Raw genomic sequence first — 19,463 nt, forward strand, 5'->3', positions numbered from 1 at the left:
GATACTAAGTCGGACCAACATACCCGAGTTTCAGTCATACAAAGATTTGAGAAAATTAGATGTTCTTGAGTTCTATTGACTGTGGTGAACCGAGAGAAAAAGAATAGAAGAAGCATCTGACTCCTTCATACAAGTTCCACTTGCCTCGGGGCTTAGTGTCTCCTACTACTTTACAAGGTCTTATCTGTCCCCGACTTTCTTTGACTTTGTTTATGTCAACAAACAATTCGAAATGGCCAAAAAGCTTACCTCTGAGGCCGGAGTCAACATAGAATAAAAAGGACAACTATGTTGTGTTGACAAAGACAACTTTTTGGACTACGAATAAAGACAATCGAAAATACAGTATCATTGTGGTAAATTCGACCACCGAAGAGAAATCAATTAAAAAAAATACTAAATATATACCACTATTTTTTAAATTAATTGATTTTCTTAAAAAAAATAATAATAATTAAATACACACAATGATCAAATTCTAGAGATTAAATCAATAATATTTTAGAATTTTAATTTTTCTGAAATGGGCCTTTGAATTGACCTTGGGCTGGGCCTTTACATGGCTAGCTCGACAAAACTTTGGGCCCAACAATTTGTTGACCAAGTGATTTGGATGCCACGAATTTGAGTTGACCAAATTAAGGTTTAGCTGTCAAACAGTTGTTGCTCTTCTCATCGTGATTCCCTCTCCCGTTGACTTCTTATTCCTCGTTGACTTTCTTTGTCTCTTGATTACTTAGTACCCCTAGACATTATATATGTTTGTAAGTTTAGTGCCTTTAAGTATATCGTAGTGTTCGGGCATTTTCCGTTCTCTTGTAAACAATGTCGAACCCTAATGAAAAATCGTTCACCGAAATCCTTGAAACGATCTCCTCAGCTCCTCCTCCTCCTCCCGACGTTGAAAATAAGAGTACGTCTCCAAACGTCGAAAAGAAGAGTACATCTCCAGACGTCGAAAAGAAGAGTACACCAACAATCGGTGTTGTCGAAACCGCTGCAATTATAAAGAGGAAAAAGAGAGAAGACACGTTAAAGAAAAGCTCTTTGGTTTTGAGATGGCTATGTTTTATATTTTCGTTTCTCGCTTTTGTTCTCATGGCCTCCAACAGACATGGAAGGGGTCTTAATTTTGAAGACTACGAAGAATACAGGTACCGTATAGATACTTTTATTTCTATCGAGTTTTTGGATTGAACAATAATTTAAAATGATATTATGACACCATATCTAGTAATGAACCACACCCCTTGAATTAATAGGGTATTAAAAGAGCGAGAGAGAAAATTACGAGAAATGAAGAATGGTTGAGTCATAAATTGAAGCTAATAAGATAGAATATATCAAATAAAGATGATCTATGGAGCGTTGATAAACAATTTATATCGGTATAAGAACTTGTAAAACATATTTCTAATAATTTAAGAGTATTAATGCTACTTTTAAAAGTTATAAGTATTTTTAAAATGTGGTACTAACGATTCCGTTCATATATTAACGATAAGAGTTTTTTAAAACTTTTTAAAAAAGTTTAAGAGTATTTTTGAACGGGTTTAAAAAAGTTTAGGGTATTAACGTGAAATTGAAATATGAAGGATATTTAAAAAAAAAAAATATATAGTATGCTGACTAGTTGAAATATACTCAGTTTCTCGATTCTCACTAAATGGCAGTTACTTACTGGTAATTGCGATAATCTCGAGCGTATATTCAGTCTACCAAGGAATTCGAGAAGTCATCCAACTTGTTAATAGAAAACCTACGTTTTCTCGACCCGTATTTGCCACCATTGACTTTATCGGCGATCAGGTATTTGATCTCGATTTCAAATCGTTAGGTACCTCATTTTTAAGACAGACATGAATCAACCAAATGGGTTCATATTGTTATTGTTTTTATGTTGTTGGTGGTGACAGATTTTGGCATATTTGTTGATATCGGCGGCATCAGCGGCAGTTCCAAGGACGAACTATGCTAGACAAAATTCTGATAACTCCATGTTGATGAAGTTTGTAGACATGGCCTCAGCTTCCATTAGCATGGCTTTCTTGGCCTTCTTCACATTAGCTCTATCTGTTCTTATTTCTGGATATCAACTCTTTGCTCACTTTTTCATTTGATTTTCGTATCGTTATACCCTAATTTTTCTTGTTCCATTGAGTGAGTATTTGCTCGTTTTCGTTAGATATTCGTTTGTATTTTAAACATTGTTTGAAGATGTTTTCGGTTGTAGATTTTTGTTTTCAAAAGTTGTGGTTGCTTTTCTCGTAATTTCTTTGTGTATCTTTTAGAATTAGAAGGAAGTTTTTTTTTTATTTTTTATGAACTTATAATTTTATGATTCGATTAGTTTATGAATGTAATAATAGTAGAAAAATTGGATTATTTGATGCATGAATTGGATTAAATTGATGTGTTATTGGATTGAATCATTGTTTATGATTTGTATAATATGTGTTCCTCTATGTTTGATCGGTTATAATTTTATATGATTATGTATACGTTATACGAGGTACTATCGATATGAACATGTGTATGCTATACGAGGCACCATCAATACAATTATGTATAGTTATTCAAGACACCATGAACTATAAATATTTATACCATATGACGGAAATACCATGATTATGAATGTACATCTTGTGAAAGAATAGAGTCATGAAATGTAGGACAACACCAACATGCATCATATCACTAAGCTTATGGTTTAAATTACGAAACCTCATACATGTTGTATGCTCACGTAATCATAAATTACTTGTCTAGTTATGTATTGTACGAGCACGTACACCCATAATATTATTGGTGTTCCTTCCTTTCCTCCACGTTCGACAGCGTAAGTGTGCGCTAGCTTATAGTCAGGTCTAGAGTGAACGTTAATGAGCCCACCTAATTAATCTACGTGCAAGTACATGAAATTGTAAAGAGAAGTACTACACATTCAACTCTAATCGAAAATGAAAATAGAATCTAAAGACAGTCATGAATTTAAGTCAACATTTTTCCGACCCTAGTTGAGAGATCACTTACTGAGTAATTTTAAACACTCATTCTTTTCCTAACATTTTTCAAATAAAAGCAAGGAACCACTAATCGGATGATGACTTCTATTGTGGAAGCCATGAGACAACGTTTACTTCTAGGTAGTTTCTTTTCACGATGAATAAAGTTTTGTGTTAGCTTAGATTTACATGACAGTTTATCTAGTTCGAGAGAGTAACTTGAGTCACCGTGCTAAAAAAAAAAAAAAAAAACTGTCTGTATAGCATTAATATATATATACTGTTATAAATGTCCCAGAACCAAAGAATTTCACTGTACCAAGAAAGGAGGGCCATTATAATATATGGGGCCACAACACAAGTATAAGGTGAGACAGAAAAGAAATATGCATGAGACGCTCTACTACAAAAAGTATGTAACATAACCAAAATCTAAGCCATTCCAACACCATTTACATTTGCCAAGATTTTACTAAATACCATGAAAAACTGCTTGGTCCAGCTCTTGTTGATCCTACCTTGTATCGTATCTCATTCTCATCATTGTATACCGTTCGTGTGGCGGGTTGTGTAATGCTTTGTCGATGAACATGTGAGGACATGTGACGGCTGCTTTACATACATGAAGCTTAGAGAAGATGAACACTAAACTACTGAAATTACCATTGATGAGAGAAATCTCAACCCAGTTCATGGTAGAGCAGCGATGGAGTATTTATGGATTGAAGCTTAAGTTTATTCAGAATCACTCCAACTATCACTATCATCTTCATCACTTCCAGCCAATGCCTGTTTAATAGTTCCAAATAAGTTCCATTTCAAAGAGAGAGACGGTTGGGGGTCGGGGGTAAAGAGATACCTGGCGAATTGCGTTTGCTTTCTCCAAGATAGCAGACATCCTCAAATTGGTTTTCGGACCCTGCACGCTCGGTCTTGTTACGGCTGCGGGCTTCAAGCTGAAGGACTGAAAAGTACAATCAGAATATTTTGTTAGCTAAGTCGTAACAGCCCAAGTCCACCACTAACAAATATTGTCCTCTTTGGACTTTTCCTTTCGGGCTTCCCCTCAAGATTTTTAAAACGTGTCCGCTAGGGAGAGGTTTCCACACCCTTATAAAGGATGTTTCGTTCTCTTCTCCAAGCGATGTGGGATCTCACATAAGTACTTGTATTTAGTAATACAAGCCAAAGATAACAAGAGAAAAGTTCAGCTTCAACCTTCGTTCGAATCTGTGCTAGCAGTGAATCTCTTTCATCAACCTTGGGTCCAATTTCAGGAAGTATCCGATCAGAAACTTTTCTCAACTGCAAATTGGTTAAGAAAGTTAATTCAAGCTCATCATCACCAAAAAAGTTCACAAAATACGTAATGAAATATTATCGAACCTTGCTTTTATCGTGGGCAGCAACAGCATCAATAAGAGGGCTTCGTGGACGAAGTAGCTTACTAGAAATACGTCGATTTCCATTCGGCATATTGACCCCAGAGGTTGACGGCATAAGAGGTGTGTTAGAAGACGAAGCTAGTTCTTCCTCTGTAGTTGGCAAATCGTGCTGAGATTGATCGTTCTTCACGAATGACATCGGCGCCATCATAGCATGGGAGTTTCTTTGTTCCCCTTCAAAATCCTGTGATAAATGATGAGATATATCAGGCCTTAATACGCTTTCTGATGCTGAGTAACTAAACGGTCGGAATGACTGCCCATTTGAAGATCCACTATCGCTTTTACAATTTAAATCGTCATTTGTTCGTCCTACTGAAGGCAGTTTCAATTCAGACTGTACTTTTTCTCCTTCAGACTTGAGAGAATCATGCTCCGTAATTTCCGAGGACATTGGCGGTAATGATGAAAACGGACTGTTACACTGTTTCACCATGGTGGCAGAATTATATTCAAGGTTTTCTTGGCTACTCATGGGCAATGAGAATGGAGAAGGTTGTGTTGCGGTATGTACCACATGACCAGATTCATGTGTGAGCTTATTATCATGAAAAGGGCTCTCGGGTTGTAAAGTCGCTGCACTTGACGATCCTAAACATGTACCTGTCTCTTCAGCTTTTGATGGTAATATCAAGTGAAATGGATCCTCAGTTCTAGGTGGGGCAGAAAAAACTTGTTGAACCTTCCCTAACCTCCACTGCATTGGAGGTAGAGGGGGCAGTGGTGGCATCTCATTCACATCGACTTGAGGTACCTCAGGCAGCAGGACGTAGCTAGGTAAGACGGGCTGTAATGTATCCATTGTAGAATCAGTCGTATCGCGATCGCTAATAGGATGTTGTATATATAACTCTGATAAAGCATGTGCAGCTTGATTTGTTGCTTCATTAGCTTTGCATTTAGGCTGTACCAGTTGGACAGGATTTGAAGACTTTACCAGTTCAACTTTTTCTTCATCTAATTGACCTGAAGATCGCTGTTCAAGGTGTGAAGAATTGGAAACATCAACATCTGCCTGTACAAGTTCCGTTTCCTTGTGTCTAGCTTGCAAATCTGGTGATGTAAATTCATTGCCCTCTTTAAGATCATCCTGATGGGAAGAATTGGATTCTGATTCCAAATTTTGTAGTTCCAAAGATTTTCGGCCAGAAGAACGATCATTAATAACTGAAGTACATCGGGTTTGCATAGGCACGGGTAAATTATGAATGCCATCATTCATCCCTGAACCTGGATAGCCAGAAACCAATTCATCTTCTAAGGGATTTACTTTCTTTCCAGTTAATGATCCCAAAGAACAATCTGAAGCATCTTTAAATTCATTTTGATTTGCAGAAGGATTCTCTAAGCCAGGATGATTTTCTGGTAAAGCATTCTTCATATACTCCGATACGGATAAATGACCATTCGAGGACGTGCTAACAACTTCATTCACATCATTAACAATCGCAAATTCATCTGCTTGAAATGTTCCGGATGGAAGTTTATCTATGCTTGCATTTTCTTCATGGTTGAAATGATTTAAATTCTTGGGTGTGACTTCAGATATAGTAGCAGTCTTAGCTACAGTTGAAGTAGACAAAACCACACCATCCCCTTGAACACATACAGTCGCAACATCGCTACAGTTTACAGAATCAACCACCTCATCTGCTCGAATCTTTTCAGTCGTAACATCACTACAGCTAATAAAATCGACCACCTCCTTTGCTCGATCCTTTCCAGAAGCAACATCACTACAATTTACAGAGTCAATCACCTCATCTTCTCGTACCTTTTCAGCCACAACGTCGCCAAAGTTTACAGTATTAACCACCGCATCTGCTAGAACCTTTTCAGTCACAACGTCACTAGAGTTCACCGAATCGACCAACTCCTCTGATTGAACCTTTCCAGTTGCAAAATTACTGTACTTAATGGAATCCTCATGATCCAGATCACCTGGCGAAGAAAGTTCATCATGGGAGGAAACAGAAGTGGTAGGCAAAGTTACACCTTCTGAATGAACCGTTTCAGTCACAAAATCTCGTGTGTCCAAATGCATCTCATGGACTGTATCATTTGGATAACGGAGTTGCGGTTCATCCGAGGTATCATCAGCTGCTGTTGTCATATCTACGCTATTTGCGTCTCTCACAGAATATGTTACATCAGTTTCTGTCAAACCTTGTTCAACTTGAAGAACATCATCTGCTACATTTTCCACTTGACCCTTCAAATCCCGTGTTTGTAAGTCTTCATGTTTTGCTTCAGCTACTTCAATGTTGTCATCCTGCGATAAATCTACTGGTAAGTTATCATATTTTCCTTCAGCTACCACTACGGTATCATCGCCTTTCAGGACAACATCATTATATTTGTCATCTGAAGAATCATTTGTAGAAGAAACATATAAAGTCTCAGAGGGCAATAAAGACATAGGAGACGATCCAATTTCTGGCAAGGCTTGCTTGTCAATAGCTCTATCATCCTGGTATTCTTTTTGCAGCATTGTATCCTTGACCTTTCCTTCCGGTTCAATCTCAACAGCTTCCCCCAAGACATTTGAAAGATGCAATGAATTTTCAGATGTGGCCTCTACTTCTACGCCCTCCCTGTCTCGAATATGATAATCTCCAGATAGCATTGTGTCGTTAGCACGACTAACAGTCTCAGAGGAAACATCAAGGTGATTATCTTTATGACAACCTAGGTCGGTCTCCGTACTTGATGTCTGTGAATCAACATCAAAAAGGTTGGTAGATGATTTTTTATACAACTTTGGTTCCACCAATAAGGATGGAGATGGGCATGATTCTGAGTCTATCAGCGGTTGAGGAGGAATTGGATCCCAACATGAATCATCAAGTACTTCTTCAGATTTTGAGATTCTCTCATCAACACTGGTGTTATCAAGCACTCCAAGTTCATCAGCATTGCTTTCATAAGGATGAGAGGTATAATCCCGATTAGATGGCATGTTTTTAACATCCACCATACATGCTTTAGAAATCGAAGGTAATGCTTTAGCTGTTCCTTCAGAATCATACTGAGTGTTGTCGGCCAAACTACTTACTGTATCAGAGCATGAAAAACTGGATTGCTCTCTCTTGAATGAACTGTTACCATCATCTGATCTTGATGAGTTTATCAAGGATCGTGAATCAGATACTTGAGCTCGGGTTTCTAGGTGGTCGGCATTTGCATCAGATTCACTTCTCCGTTTTTCAAGGTTAACATTTTTAGATCTAGGTTCATTATCTGTCTCCATTTCTGACTCCATAGTAGCAAGAGCATCTACATAATTGTCTACTTCACTGATTATCTCATCAGAACGATACCCATCTATACTGCTCCCTATTTTTCCTTCTCCATATTCTAAATGGTTTTCGACCACCACCATTTGTAGATTGGGAGTTGTCTCAATCTCAACATCTGCAGTTGATTCAGGCACCTTCAAAATCTCCTCACCAGAAACATCACCGTTGATTGGTCTTTTCAATTCTTCTTCTTGGGCTATACATGATGAGCATGTATTTACCCTTCCAGGAGACTTGCTTGCAGGACTCACCGTAGTGATATCAAGTATTCTAAGCCCCAGTTCATTGGTATTATCTGAAATTGAATACAAGGTTGGTGCAGCAACAGATGCTTCATAAATCATCTTATGCTCTGGAGAAGGAGTCTCCAAAAATTTTTCCATGTAGCTTTTGCCATTTTTGGAGTCAATACATCCATTAAATTGCCTTTTCTTCAATTTTACAAGTCGTGAAGGATCATTAAAACAGCTTTCAATGCGCTCCTCCAAAAACAACTGATGTAGTCTATAGAAAAATTTGACGTTAGCAATTAAGTATATATAAGTGAGCATATGTCGTTGAACAAGTCGATAAAATTTCCTGAAGAAAAAAGGAATTAGAAACCCTACTTGGCATGGGATGTTGGTCCAATTTCTGGCGTTCCTCCATTCCTCCAGCGTGGTCCTTTCTTCTGCTAGGAGGCAAAGCAGCCATATTTTAAAACTAAAAAGATTACTGTCATGCATGGTTGTTTCACTAAGCAGGAAGGGTGTGTATACCATCTATAAATGACAGTCCAAGAATTGATAGGTAAGATGAGCCCAAATGAACATATTTTCTCTAAGAATTTAAGAACCCTACGGGTAAATAAACTTTATGTTGGAAATTGCCCACGATCGAAATATGTCGAAACAGATAACTGAAGTGGAAGAACAACTTGAGGGGAGAGAGCTTTTGAATAGAGGAACCTTAAGCATGTATGCTTTATTAATTCTCTTTTTTGTTTTTGTGTAAATAACATACCTCTCATGAGTATTTATAGTGGAGATTGCATAATCAATCTCCTAAACTTTCAAATCAATAATTACTAAATCTTCCTAATGGATCTCCTAAACTTTTAAAATCAATAACTACTAAATCTTTGTAATCGATCAACTAAACTTTCAAATCAATAACTACTAAATCTTTCTAATTGGTCTCCTAAACTTTCAAATTAATAACTATTAAATCTTTATCCTAAAATCGCACTAGGTTAATAACTTCTTTTGCTAAGTCAAGCTTATTAACTCACACTTCACGACTTCTCTTCTCTAAGAGATCCAACACAAGCAACTTGCACATGCAGAGGCTCAAACATAAGCCACCCAGATGCAAATTTAGTTTTCAATAAAAATATTCTGTAGGTGACTAATAATTATTCAATTAAAGTAATCTTTAGAGAAGACATACAAAATAATGACTCGTGGATGATTTGACAAAATTACAACGTATCGTGTTGACTATATTGATCTGTTAAATAAACAATCAGTCACCAAATAGATAAACAAATAAATTAGCCTAAAAAAAAGGTGCCCAACCAGTCAAATTAGTAAGAGCAAGAGAAAGAGAGAGACAATGGATGAGCTGCATTAAATTAACTACAATATTGAATATACCTTCACTTTACGAATTTTCTTCTCCCTTTGAGGCACCATATTTGATCTCTCAGAAGCCGTGGATTCCACTTTAAATACTGACGGGTCAGTGTATCGCTTCAAACATGCCCCAGCCCCTGCAACATCAAACCTATTCCAAAGGCAGACAGTCAAAGAATTTCTTTTTAAATCCTAGAGGCATATTTCTTTTACATTTATACAAAAGTTTAACATACTTGTCTAAAAGAAATAAACGTGGGGGGCCCCTGCATTCTTCATATGAATCCATGACAAACCGAGGCAAGTCTCCACGAGCAACAAGATTTTGTGCAGACTGGAAATTAGGATGCCAGTCAAGTCCTGCAATATAATTCATGATTGTGATTTAAGAGTTTATCCTTAAGATGTTTGAACCCTCAAAATACAAACTTCATTTCATTTTAGATGAACTGAAGTCATTTCAAACAAACAAGATAAGCATAAAATAGATTTTGTTGGATGGTTTCATCTAATGATACTAGCCCTTATCTAAAAAAAAACAATAGAATTTGAGTCATTCCAATGTGAGATCAAAATGGTTAAATATGAAAAAGATTCGATAGGATAAATAATCACATTCAACATGCCTAGATGCATGCAACCTTCTATGCATAAAAAGCCAACATTAAGTACAAAGGTTAATTAGATCTTGCAATATTCGCTCCAACCTTCCTACCAAACTGTGATAAATCAATATCTCATTTTCAGAAAATCTTCGCATTATTCGTCGGAACTTGAAAAATACATATAATTACTTAATCATGATGAAGGTGCATGCGGCCCTCAAGAAACAAATAACAATATGTTGCAAGTTTTTAACACCATAAATCAGTATTCAGATCATATATGCACTAAAGTATATAAATCAACAACCAGATAGCAAGACTATTTTTACAAAATCTTAAAATGAACATGAAAGTTCAGTGCTGCCTTTGCATGAAGTGATGCAGTGACTGTGAGCATGAGTTTGTTTGTTTATAGAAGTAGTTTGAAATCAAGAGGAATAATTTCTAAGTCCCTACATCACATTCTTTAAAATAATAGAAAATATAGAACGAAAATTACAACATTGACATGATTGTTAGTAAAAGTATAACATTACATACGATAGACTAACCTGCACTAGTGAAGAAAGATGTATGATTTGTTTGGGATAGAAATGCTTTCTCAATTGAAGGAACTTCTGCCTCAAGTTGCTGCACACGAATCATAAGACCATGGCCTCGTGCAGCCGTTGAAATGACCTCTTCATGTAAGTCGTGGAATACCTCAGCAGCAAACCTTTTATCAAATAAACAGAAACAAAGATGAAGCCATATCTCAAGGGGGAAATCTCTTTAAATACTATAGAGGTGAAAAAGAGTCCTAGAGCGCTAGTAAAATATTTGAAACAAATCCTTTCAATTTTTCACAATCTTTCGAAACAAACAATGAAGCGGAAGAACAACTTGAGGGGAATACAGGAACCTTAAGCAGTTATGCTTTTTTATTATTATTATTATTATTATTATTATTTTAAATAACATACATCTCATGAGTAGAGAGTATATAGGGGAGATTGCATAATCAATCTCCTAAACTTTCAAATCAATAACTACTAAATCTTCCTAATCGAACTCCTAAACTTTCAAATCTTTCTTAATCGATCTCCTAAACTTTCAAATCAATAACTACTAAATCTTCCTAATTGATCTCCTAAACTTTCAAATTAACAGCTACTAGATCTTTATCCTAAAATCGCTCTAGGTTAATAATTTCTTTTGCTAAGTCAAGCTTATTAACTCACATTCTACTCCATAAGCTTGACTTTGTTCGAAATTTTTACTCCCAGCAATTCCTGCATCACTACATACTTAACCCTTGCTAGGGCCTCGGTTAGAATATCTGCACGTTGTTGTCTAGTGCATATGGACTCCACAAGGATTTGTCTCTTCTCAATACACTCACACATGAAGTGGAAGCAAGTGTCAATGTGTTTGTTGCGTCCGTGAAATATTGGATTCTTCATCAGTGCAATCGCGGATTTGTTATCGATGTAGAGAGTTATTGGCTTTAGTTCACTTCTAGTCCCTTCGCTCAACAAATTTCTCAGCCATAATGCTTGGCATGACGCAGCAGTTGCTGCCATGAACTCGGTCTCACAGAATGATAATGTCACAGTTCGTTGCTTCTTAGATTGCCAAGAGATCAAATTTCCGTTGAGATAAAACGTCATTCGTGCGGTGCTTCTTCTATCGTCAATGTCTCCAACTAAATCACTATCAGTAAAACCGACTAGTTCTTCAGGACCTCGTCCTCTTTGATACTTCAACACATAGCTTGTGGTTTCCTTCACATAGTGGAGAATGTGCTTAACCGCTTGATGCATCATAGTGGGCTTTTCCATGTACCTACTCATTATTCAAACAGCGTATGAAAGGTCCGGACAAGTATGAGTCAAGTACCTTAGACTTCCGATGACATGCCTAAACTCAGTGGAATTCAGCAAGCTTCCTTCAACATCTTTCCTGAGTTGTAACTTTGCTTCCATGGGATACTTGGTCGGGTTGCATTCTGTCATCTTAAATTGCGGCAACAACTTCTTAGCATAGGCCGATTACTTTAGGGTGATGCAATCTTTCCTTTGGTCCACTTCAATACCGAGGTAGTATGTGAGTAACTCGAGATCAGTCATCTCAAATTCTTTCATCATTTGCTACTTGAACTCTTTGACGCCTTCCACACTTCAGCCAGTGACGATCAGGTCATCAACGTACACGCCAACGATGAGTGTTTCAACCCCACCGTTTCTTATGTTCTTGTGAGCACTTCATGAAGTTTAGACTCTTTAACCTCTTGTTCAGACATATGTACCATGCTCGACGGCATCCCATATGCCCTAGCTTGTAAGTTAACACGCATCTTTATCGATCATGCTGCGTAATTACTCTTCGTGAGTAATGGGTACTAGAGCGTTACACTCCCCTCCCTTCCGCTCCTTATTATTTCACATCTCCTCCAGCAACTTCGTGTGGTGACAACATTTGTTTCGACATCCGAGCTCTTATACCAAATGTTGGAAATTGCCCACGATCGAAATATGTCGAAACAAATAACTGAATCTAAAGAACAACTTGAGGGAAAAGAGCTTTTGAATAGAGGAACCTTAAGCACTTGTGCTTTATTAATTATTATTATTATTTTTTTTTTTTTTTTTAAATAACCTACCTCTTCTGAGTATTTAGAGTTATAGGAGATTTCATAATCAATCTCCTAAACTTTCAAATTAATAACTACTAAATCTTCTTAATTTATCTCCTAAACTTTCAAATCAATAACTACTCAGTTTTTCTAATCATAAATCCTTGATCTCCTAAACTTTCAAATTAATAACTACTAAATCTTTATCCTAAGATCAGTTTATGTTAATAAGTTCTTTTTGCTAAGTCAAGTCTTTATTCTAAAATCGCTCTAGGTTAATAAGTTCTTTTGGTTAAGTCAAGCTTATTAACTCATGCCAATTATTTTTCAGAGTCCTCAACAGAAATATTAAGAAGCTCAGCTGCTGAAGTTAATCAACATTACCAAAATTACAATTAAAACTACAGAAAATTTGAGAAGGTAAAGATTAGAATCTATGCAAATATTTTACCCATATGTAAACGGCAAACCAAAGATTAGTATAAAGTTTTAGGAATTATGGAGTAGTTAATCAGCTATTAATCAAGTCGTATACGAGTCGCTAGTCGTTATCAAATAGTCTTAAGAACATAACTTGGAAACTAAATTATCAGAAAGAGCAAAATGGATTGAAAGAAGGAGAATTCAAGCCGATAATTCTAGAAACAAACCAAAAATCTCTCGCGTTCAGCATTTCACTCATCACATTAATTTAAATCCAAAACCTAATTAAGGCAAGGTCAACTGATTCTACAATTTACTCCTAAAACTCTGATTCAACACAAACCTCTCAATTCAACGCTCATTCCAATCATTCAACTCACAAACCATCCCCAATTCCAAGAAGAAACACTCATTCATTATCAAACATCCACAATTGAGAAGAATCAGAACAATCCACTAAAAAAGAAAAGAAAAACAGTAGTAGTAAAAGAAAACGAAAAAGAAAAGAAAGAAAGAAAGAAAATCTCACTCCGCAAGGTCACCGAGTTGGCGCAAGACTCCAACGAGGCCAGCCATGGCAACTCCTTCAAGAAGAGCTTCGGGATCATCTTTATCGGCGGCCTTGTACAGCTCAGGATCCGCCAAGCCGTACTCGTTCCTAATTTGGTACCTACTCAGCGGCATTTCTTCTTCCTCCTCGTACTCGTCCCCAAGCTCGACACTGCAATCCAACTGATTCTGAAATTCACCGCCGGGCTCCGATGGTGCTCGCCACTACATTTCTCACCGGAAAAGCACCGAAGAGAGAGAGAGAGAAAGGTGAGTTAATTGGGAATCGATTAAAGATGTGAAGGGATGAATTAATATACGGTTGTCTCGGCCACTGTTTGGAAAGAGTATATTTAATGTTCCCTCACCTCTCTTCTCAATTATATGCATCATTTTTTACACTTAAAATATATTTATTAATTATTATAAATATATTTTTTAGAATTTTACACTTTGGTCCTTCAACTTTGCTTCATTTGCATTTCAGGCTCTTCTTTCTCCTAAGCTTTCTTTTTTAATCTCTCCGTCAAATTTCCATTAATTACTTCACGGAAAGTTAATATGATACTTATTTTTTCTTTTTAGTTATCAAAATTGCAGTAGACGCGTTTTAAAATCATGAGGTTGATGGCGACATGTAACGAGCCACAACGGATAATATATGTTAGCGGTGAGTTTGGCTTGTTACAAATAGTATCAGAGCGAGACACTGAGCGATGTGCTAGTAAGGACGTTGGACTTTCAAGGGGGTAGATTGTGAGATCGTACATTGGTCGAAGAGACAATCAAATCATCCTTATAAAGGGTGTGAAACATTTTGCTAGTAAACGTATTTTAAAGTAATGGGCTTGGGCTAAGGTGGACAATATCTACTAGCGGTGGGTTTGAACTATTACACACAATAAGAAGTTGATGCTTGGAGTGAACCGTACAAGACAATGTCGGATGTTCAAAACCGAAAAAATGAATTTTTTTTATAGGTTAGGGGTCGATTTATTTCTATTAAAAATAAGCTTCTCGACTTTAATTTTTTTTTTAATTTCTAAAGTATTGCATTATTTTAAAAATAAGTACTAGAATGTAGTGGGTACTTTGTGATTTCTAAAGATGACACTTTTATTATTCTTTTATTTCACAAAAATTGGTACTTTTGAAAATGACAACGTTTGTATGCACATGAATATGTCGAATTGTTGTCCATATATTATTTTGTCATGTTATAAACAAATTAATATGGAAAGGTTTCTTTTTTTTGTTTTTCTTCTATTATTATAACTCTGCAACGGGAAGTATTATCATTAAGTTTCGGAAAGTCGAGACTAGAGCCGACGACTTATGAAGAGATAAACGGGTAGGAGTTGCAAAAAAAAAAAAAAAAAATCTCATTTTCTCTATTTTGTCCTCTCGTAAGAAAAAATATCAAATGATCGATTCACCGTTGAGACAGGATATTCGCTCTACTTGTCAGTGACCTCACAGAATCACAATCGACACGGTTGTCGTTGTTAGAAAGGATAAAGTAGCTCTCGAGTTTTCAGTAGTTTCATCTTCTTGATTGGTTTTAATAAAAGTGTGAGTATTTCTTACAAAACATTCGAATATACTCTCAAACAGTATGGAATCCTCATCCTACTCTACAATACCCTAAATTTTGTATAATGGGTCACGATCCTTGTTATTTTTCGTAGTATACCCGACAAAACGAGAGATGAGTGACTCGTTTAAGTTTCGAGTTTCTCGACTTCAACGGAAAAATAAAACAGAGCACCTGACAATTTATCTATATAGACCAAAAGCTACAAGATCGCCCCTTTCATCCTGGATCGATGGATGGATCGTATAATTCAAGTTTTTCCGGGAGGTCTCTCGTTAAAACTCAATTAAAAAAAAAAATAGATTTTTAACAATAAAAAAATCCAATTTATAGGAGGAGGAATAAATAAAATAAAATAAAAAAATAAAAACGACGTAGCTTAGAAAACACATCGTCCCGCTTATTTGGTGCTGGCTGTATCGGATCGTGTTTTTTTTTTTTTTTTTTTTTTTTTTTTTTTTTTTTTTTGCCGTTAGTTATCGGGTACTCCGATCCCATTGTATGTTCATGTTCTCAGTTCATCACGACCGTCCATTGTATTGACTTTGAATCAGAAACAAAAAAACAAAGATAATCATTAGAAGAAAACTTCAATTGGAGCATGAAACAAAGTTTGAATCAATAATTATTCATGCCAATCTTGATATCAAGCATGATATTATAGTTAGAAAGGAAGTCAATTACCTACAAGTATAGGGGCTTATTTGCAAATCACTCATCGAATTTAGGTTAATTAAATTATCGAGGGTCGGGATAGTTCTATAGTGGTAAGAATTTCAGCTTCATATCTATAGTTTTAAAATTCTCGAGGTTACACCTTAAATATCACTAATTATCTAATGAACAATTTGTATAGAATCTAACTATATAAGTCAAATCTCTGTCAAGCCCCCGAGAGAGTGGACCCTATTCTTCAAGTTCTTACTCAACTTACACTAAAATTAGTGAATTTCATCTCGTGATATTATGTTTTTTTGTTTTCTATTTGGTTAAGTCTCTCACCGGCCCGAGTTTAGATTAAAATCTATTTTTTTCATGAGCCCATTGATGAAGATTGATTGAATTCATCATGGGCTAAGAGGAATTGGACCTGAAGAAGGTCCTTCTAGGAAAACACCCAAATACAAGAACATGGCCACGTGTGGTTTGCATAGGCTCGGTATAGCTTCAATTAGCTTGATTGGCTCGTTTTGACCATTTTAAACGGTCTCAAAACCGTTTCTAATGTACGCAAGATCATGAAAGGTTAACTACTGTTATGAACAATTAATAATATTTAACATTGTTTCGGACTGATTTTAGAACACTTAAATTAGATTGACTCCATGAACCGAGTTTAAGAAAGCATCTTATATAGGTCTAAAATTTTACGTGGTCGCATTGCAATGTAACTTTATAGGTGTAATGCCTCGTGTTTCAGGAGTCAACCCTAGATTTGGAATCTAGTTTGGTATCTGATGGACCCAATATTCTCCTACAACATAATTACATTATCTACTCGTCTAAAAGTACTTCTTAGAGTGAATATCATCTCCATAGACTAACACGGGTCCTTTCAGTATGTTTTATCTTTACTCGCATGCTTCCTAAGAAAAAATTTCGAACGTTACCTAACATAAGATTGCTCTAAGCTAACATGCTTAAATTTGAGATTTATGATTGAGTCATAAAAAATACATATATATCTTGTTGGTATATATATATATATAGGCACTATAACCTATATGGGTCACAACCTCATTATACTCATCTATAAATACGGTCGTAACCCATATAGGTCAAAGTGTCATTCAACTAAACATGGTATCAGAGCCATACCCTAAAGTTAGACATGTCAATAGAATTCTCAAATATCAAACAGAATTGTGAGTCTCGAAGGTGTAGTCAAAAGTGACTAACGTGTCGAACAAAGGGTGTTACTTTGTTCGAGGGCTCCGGAGAAAGGAGTCGAGTCTTGATTAAGGGGAGGCTATTCGAGAGCTCCATAAGCCTCAGGGAAGGCTTATAGTGTACTTTGTTCGAGGGAGGATTGTTGAGGATTATTGAGAGTGAGTCCCACATTGGTTAATTTAGTGGAAGATCGTGGGTTTATAAGTGAGGAATACTATCTCTCTTGATATGAGGCATTTCGGGGAAGCCCAGAGCAAAGTCATAAGAGTTTATGCTTAAAGTGAATAATATCATACCGTTGTAGAGAGTCGTGATCGAAAATTTGTAATCGAGACATTTATAGTGATGGAGAATAAGCTTAGATTTGACTTTTTTATTCATTATTGTATGATATTATTTATAGAAAGAAACAATAATGAAGATTGGGAGATTTGAGACAGCAACATTTCATAAGATAAAGACATAAACAATTGCATGTTCTGTGGTCAGAAGCAGCTCAAAAAACATAGGCAAATGTATAGCGCTATCTTTTTCATAACATATAGGTTCGAGAATTTAAACTTCTAATCGGTTAAAACAATTGCATGTTCTGTGGTCAGAAGCAGCTCAAAAAACATAGGCAAATGTATAGCGCTATCTTTTTCATAACATATAGGTTCGAGAATTTAAACTTCTAATCGGTTAAAACTATTCATAGGTTGAATTATATTATTTAGCATAAAGAGAAACTTGTTCATGATTCGAGCATAGTTGTTAACATGAGTATATGTAACAGCTTAAGTCCACCGCTAACAGATATTATCCTCTTTGGGCTTTCCCTCAATATTTTTAATCCATTTTAAAAACCTTAAAGGGGAAGCCTGAAACAAAAAGGACAAAGAGAACAATATCTGCTAGTGGTGGGCTGGGTTGTTATAATATAGCTCACCAATTATCAATGTATATTCTTTCATTTGAGATTAGAGGTTCAAATCTTTCATATCTCATATTTGTTTTACTAAAAAAAACTCTACTCAACTCATTTGATAACATACAATAATCGACGTATATTCTTTCGTTTTAGCTATTCTTTCGTGTATTATATACATACATATATATACCTATTCACTTTAAACTATAATTTTGTTCTAAGTTAAATAAAAATTTACTCCAAAAATTAAGAACGAAGACTACCTTTACGTGAGATCTCATATCAGTTGGAGAGGGAAACTAAGTATTCTTTATAAACGCGTTTTAAAAACCTTGAAGGGAAAGCTCAAAGAGGACAATGTGAGTGGACTTGAGTTGTTATAAGGCTCGTTAAAAACAGCAAAGACTAAATTTAAGTGATTTTAACCCAAAAATATCCTAAAAAAAATGTATAGGTTATAGAAAATAAGAGAAGAAGATAAGGGAGTGGTCCTATAAGTTCCAAGTTGTGGAAAGGGCAGGTGGGTAAGGTTTGAGGTCCCAGTCCCAAGTAAGGCCTTTAATTAATTTGTAGCAGCAGAACTAAAGACACCCACTTCTGCTATGAATCTGAGAAGGTGTGTGAAGAGCAAGATGGAGAAGCAGGGCACGTGCTGTACTGACTCAACCCAAAATGCTCATGTAAATCACAAAATAAGATGCCTTTTTGAGTTGGTTCTTCATGTGCCCCTCTTCCCCATCTTGACCTCTGCACCTTAATCACTTAGGCTTCTGCTTCTGCTTCAGCTTCAGGTCAGATACTTCACTTTCTTTTACTTTATGCCATTGGGTTCTAGGGTTTCGGTTCTGGGGTTTCTTCGAGCTCTGTTTCTGGCTTTTAACTATGTAACAGTCTCAACTAACAGATGTTGTCTTCTTTGGACTTTTCTTTTGGTAGAGAGAAGTTTCCACACCCTTATCAAGAATGTTTCGTTCCCTTCTCCAACCGATGTGAAATCTCACATCCTATGACTTAGGTTAGGTGAGTTTGAGATGAGTTCTGTCGTTTGTGTGAGTTTAAAATGATTTTCTCCCGTTAGAGGGTTTGTTTCAATTGTGTTGAAATTCTTTTTAGATTGTTCACTTCATAAACAAGTGCAGGATTGGGGAAATATTATTGGAGATCACTATAATGAAATATAAAAAAGCTCCCTATTCGAAACTATCATGGTTTATTTGTAAAAATTGTGTTCATATTGGTATGAAGGTAAGCGATTATAGAAACAATAGACAAGCATTTGACGTAACTTACAAGACACGAGCCTTAATTGTCATGCAAGACTTTGATGAGAATGAAAGCTCATCAAAGTAATCGAGAAGAATAAAGCAATGAGTTGTAAGCTCAAAGCTCTCACCCGTCATTAATTTATGACACAATCGTGGTTGATATGTATATTTTAACGTCAACTTGGTAACGAGAAATTCATTGAAGGTTAGACAATCGAACATACTCACATTTCATGAACTTTAAATTTATT

The 19,463-nt window shown here is 36.1% G+C and overlaps 1 protein-coding gene, 1 long non-coding RNA gene and 1 pseudogene across 2 annotated transcripts; 2 read left to right on the plus strand and 1 right to left on the minus strand.

Annotated features, from left to right (window-relative positions):
• The first annotated feature begins 825 nt into the window (after nt 1-825).
• Nucleotides 826-2,138, plus strand: LOC111781597 (CASP-like protein 4B1 pseudogene; annotated as a pseudogene).
• Nucleotides 2,139-3,249: 1,111 nt separating this feature from the next.
• On the minus strand, nt 3,250-13,877 carry LOC111781291 (protein SCAR2). The gene is made up of 9 exons (XM_023661802.2): nt 13,534-13,877; nt 10,519-10,682; nt 9,599-9,722; nt 9,384-9,513; nt 8,358-8,419; nt 4,392-8,253; nt 4,224-4,310; nt 3,865-3,969; nt 3,250-3,794 (listed from the first exon to the last, which is right to left on the minus strand). The coding sequence occupies exons 1-9, from the start codon at nt 13,686-13,688 to the stop codon at nt 3,741-3,743; spliced, it is 4,743 nt and encodes a 1,580-aa protein (XP_023517570.2). The 5' UTR covers nt 13,689-13,877; the 3' UTR covers nt 3,250-3,740.
• Nucleotides 13,878-18,495: 4,618 nt separating this feature from the next.
• LOC111782191 (uncharacterized) lies at nt 18,496-19,150 on the plus strand. The gene is made up of 2 exons (XR_002813066.2): nt 18,496-18,738; nt 18,884-19,150. It is a non-coding gene; the product is annotated as an uncharacterized LOC111782191 (long non-coding RNA).
• Nucleotides 19,151-19,463: the final 313 nt, after the last annotated feature.

The sequence above is a fragment of the Cucurbita pepo genome, chromosome 19 (genome assembly GCF_057944985.1).
Source record: "Cucurbita pepo subsp. pepo isolate OVF chromosome 19, ASM5794498v1, whole genome shotgun sequence".
In the NCBI taxonomy this organism is placed as follows: domain Eukaryota; kingdom Viridiplantae; phylum Streptophyta; class Magnoliopsida; order Cucurbitales; family Cucurbitaceae; genus Cucurbita; species Cucurbita pepo.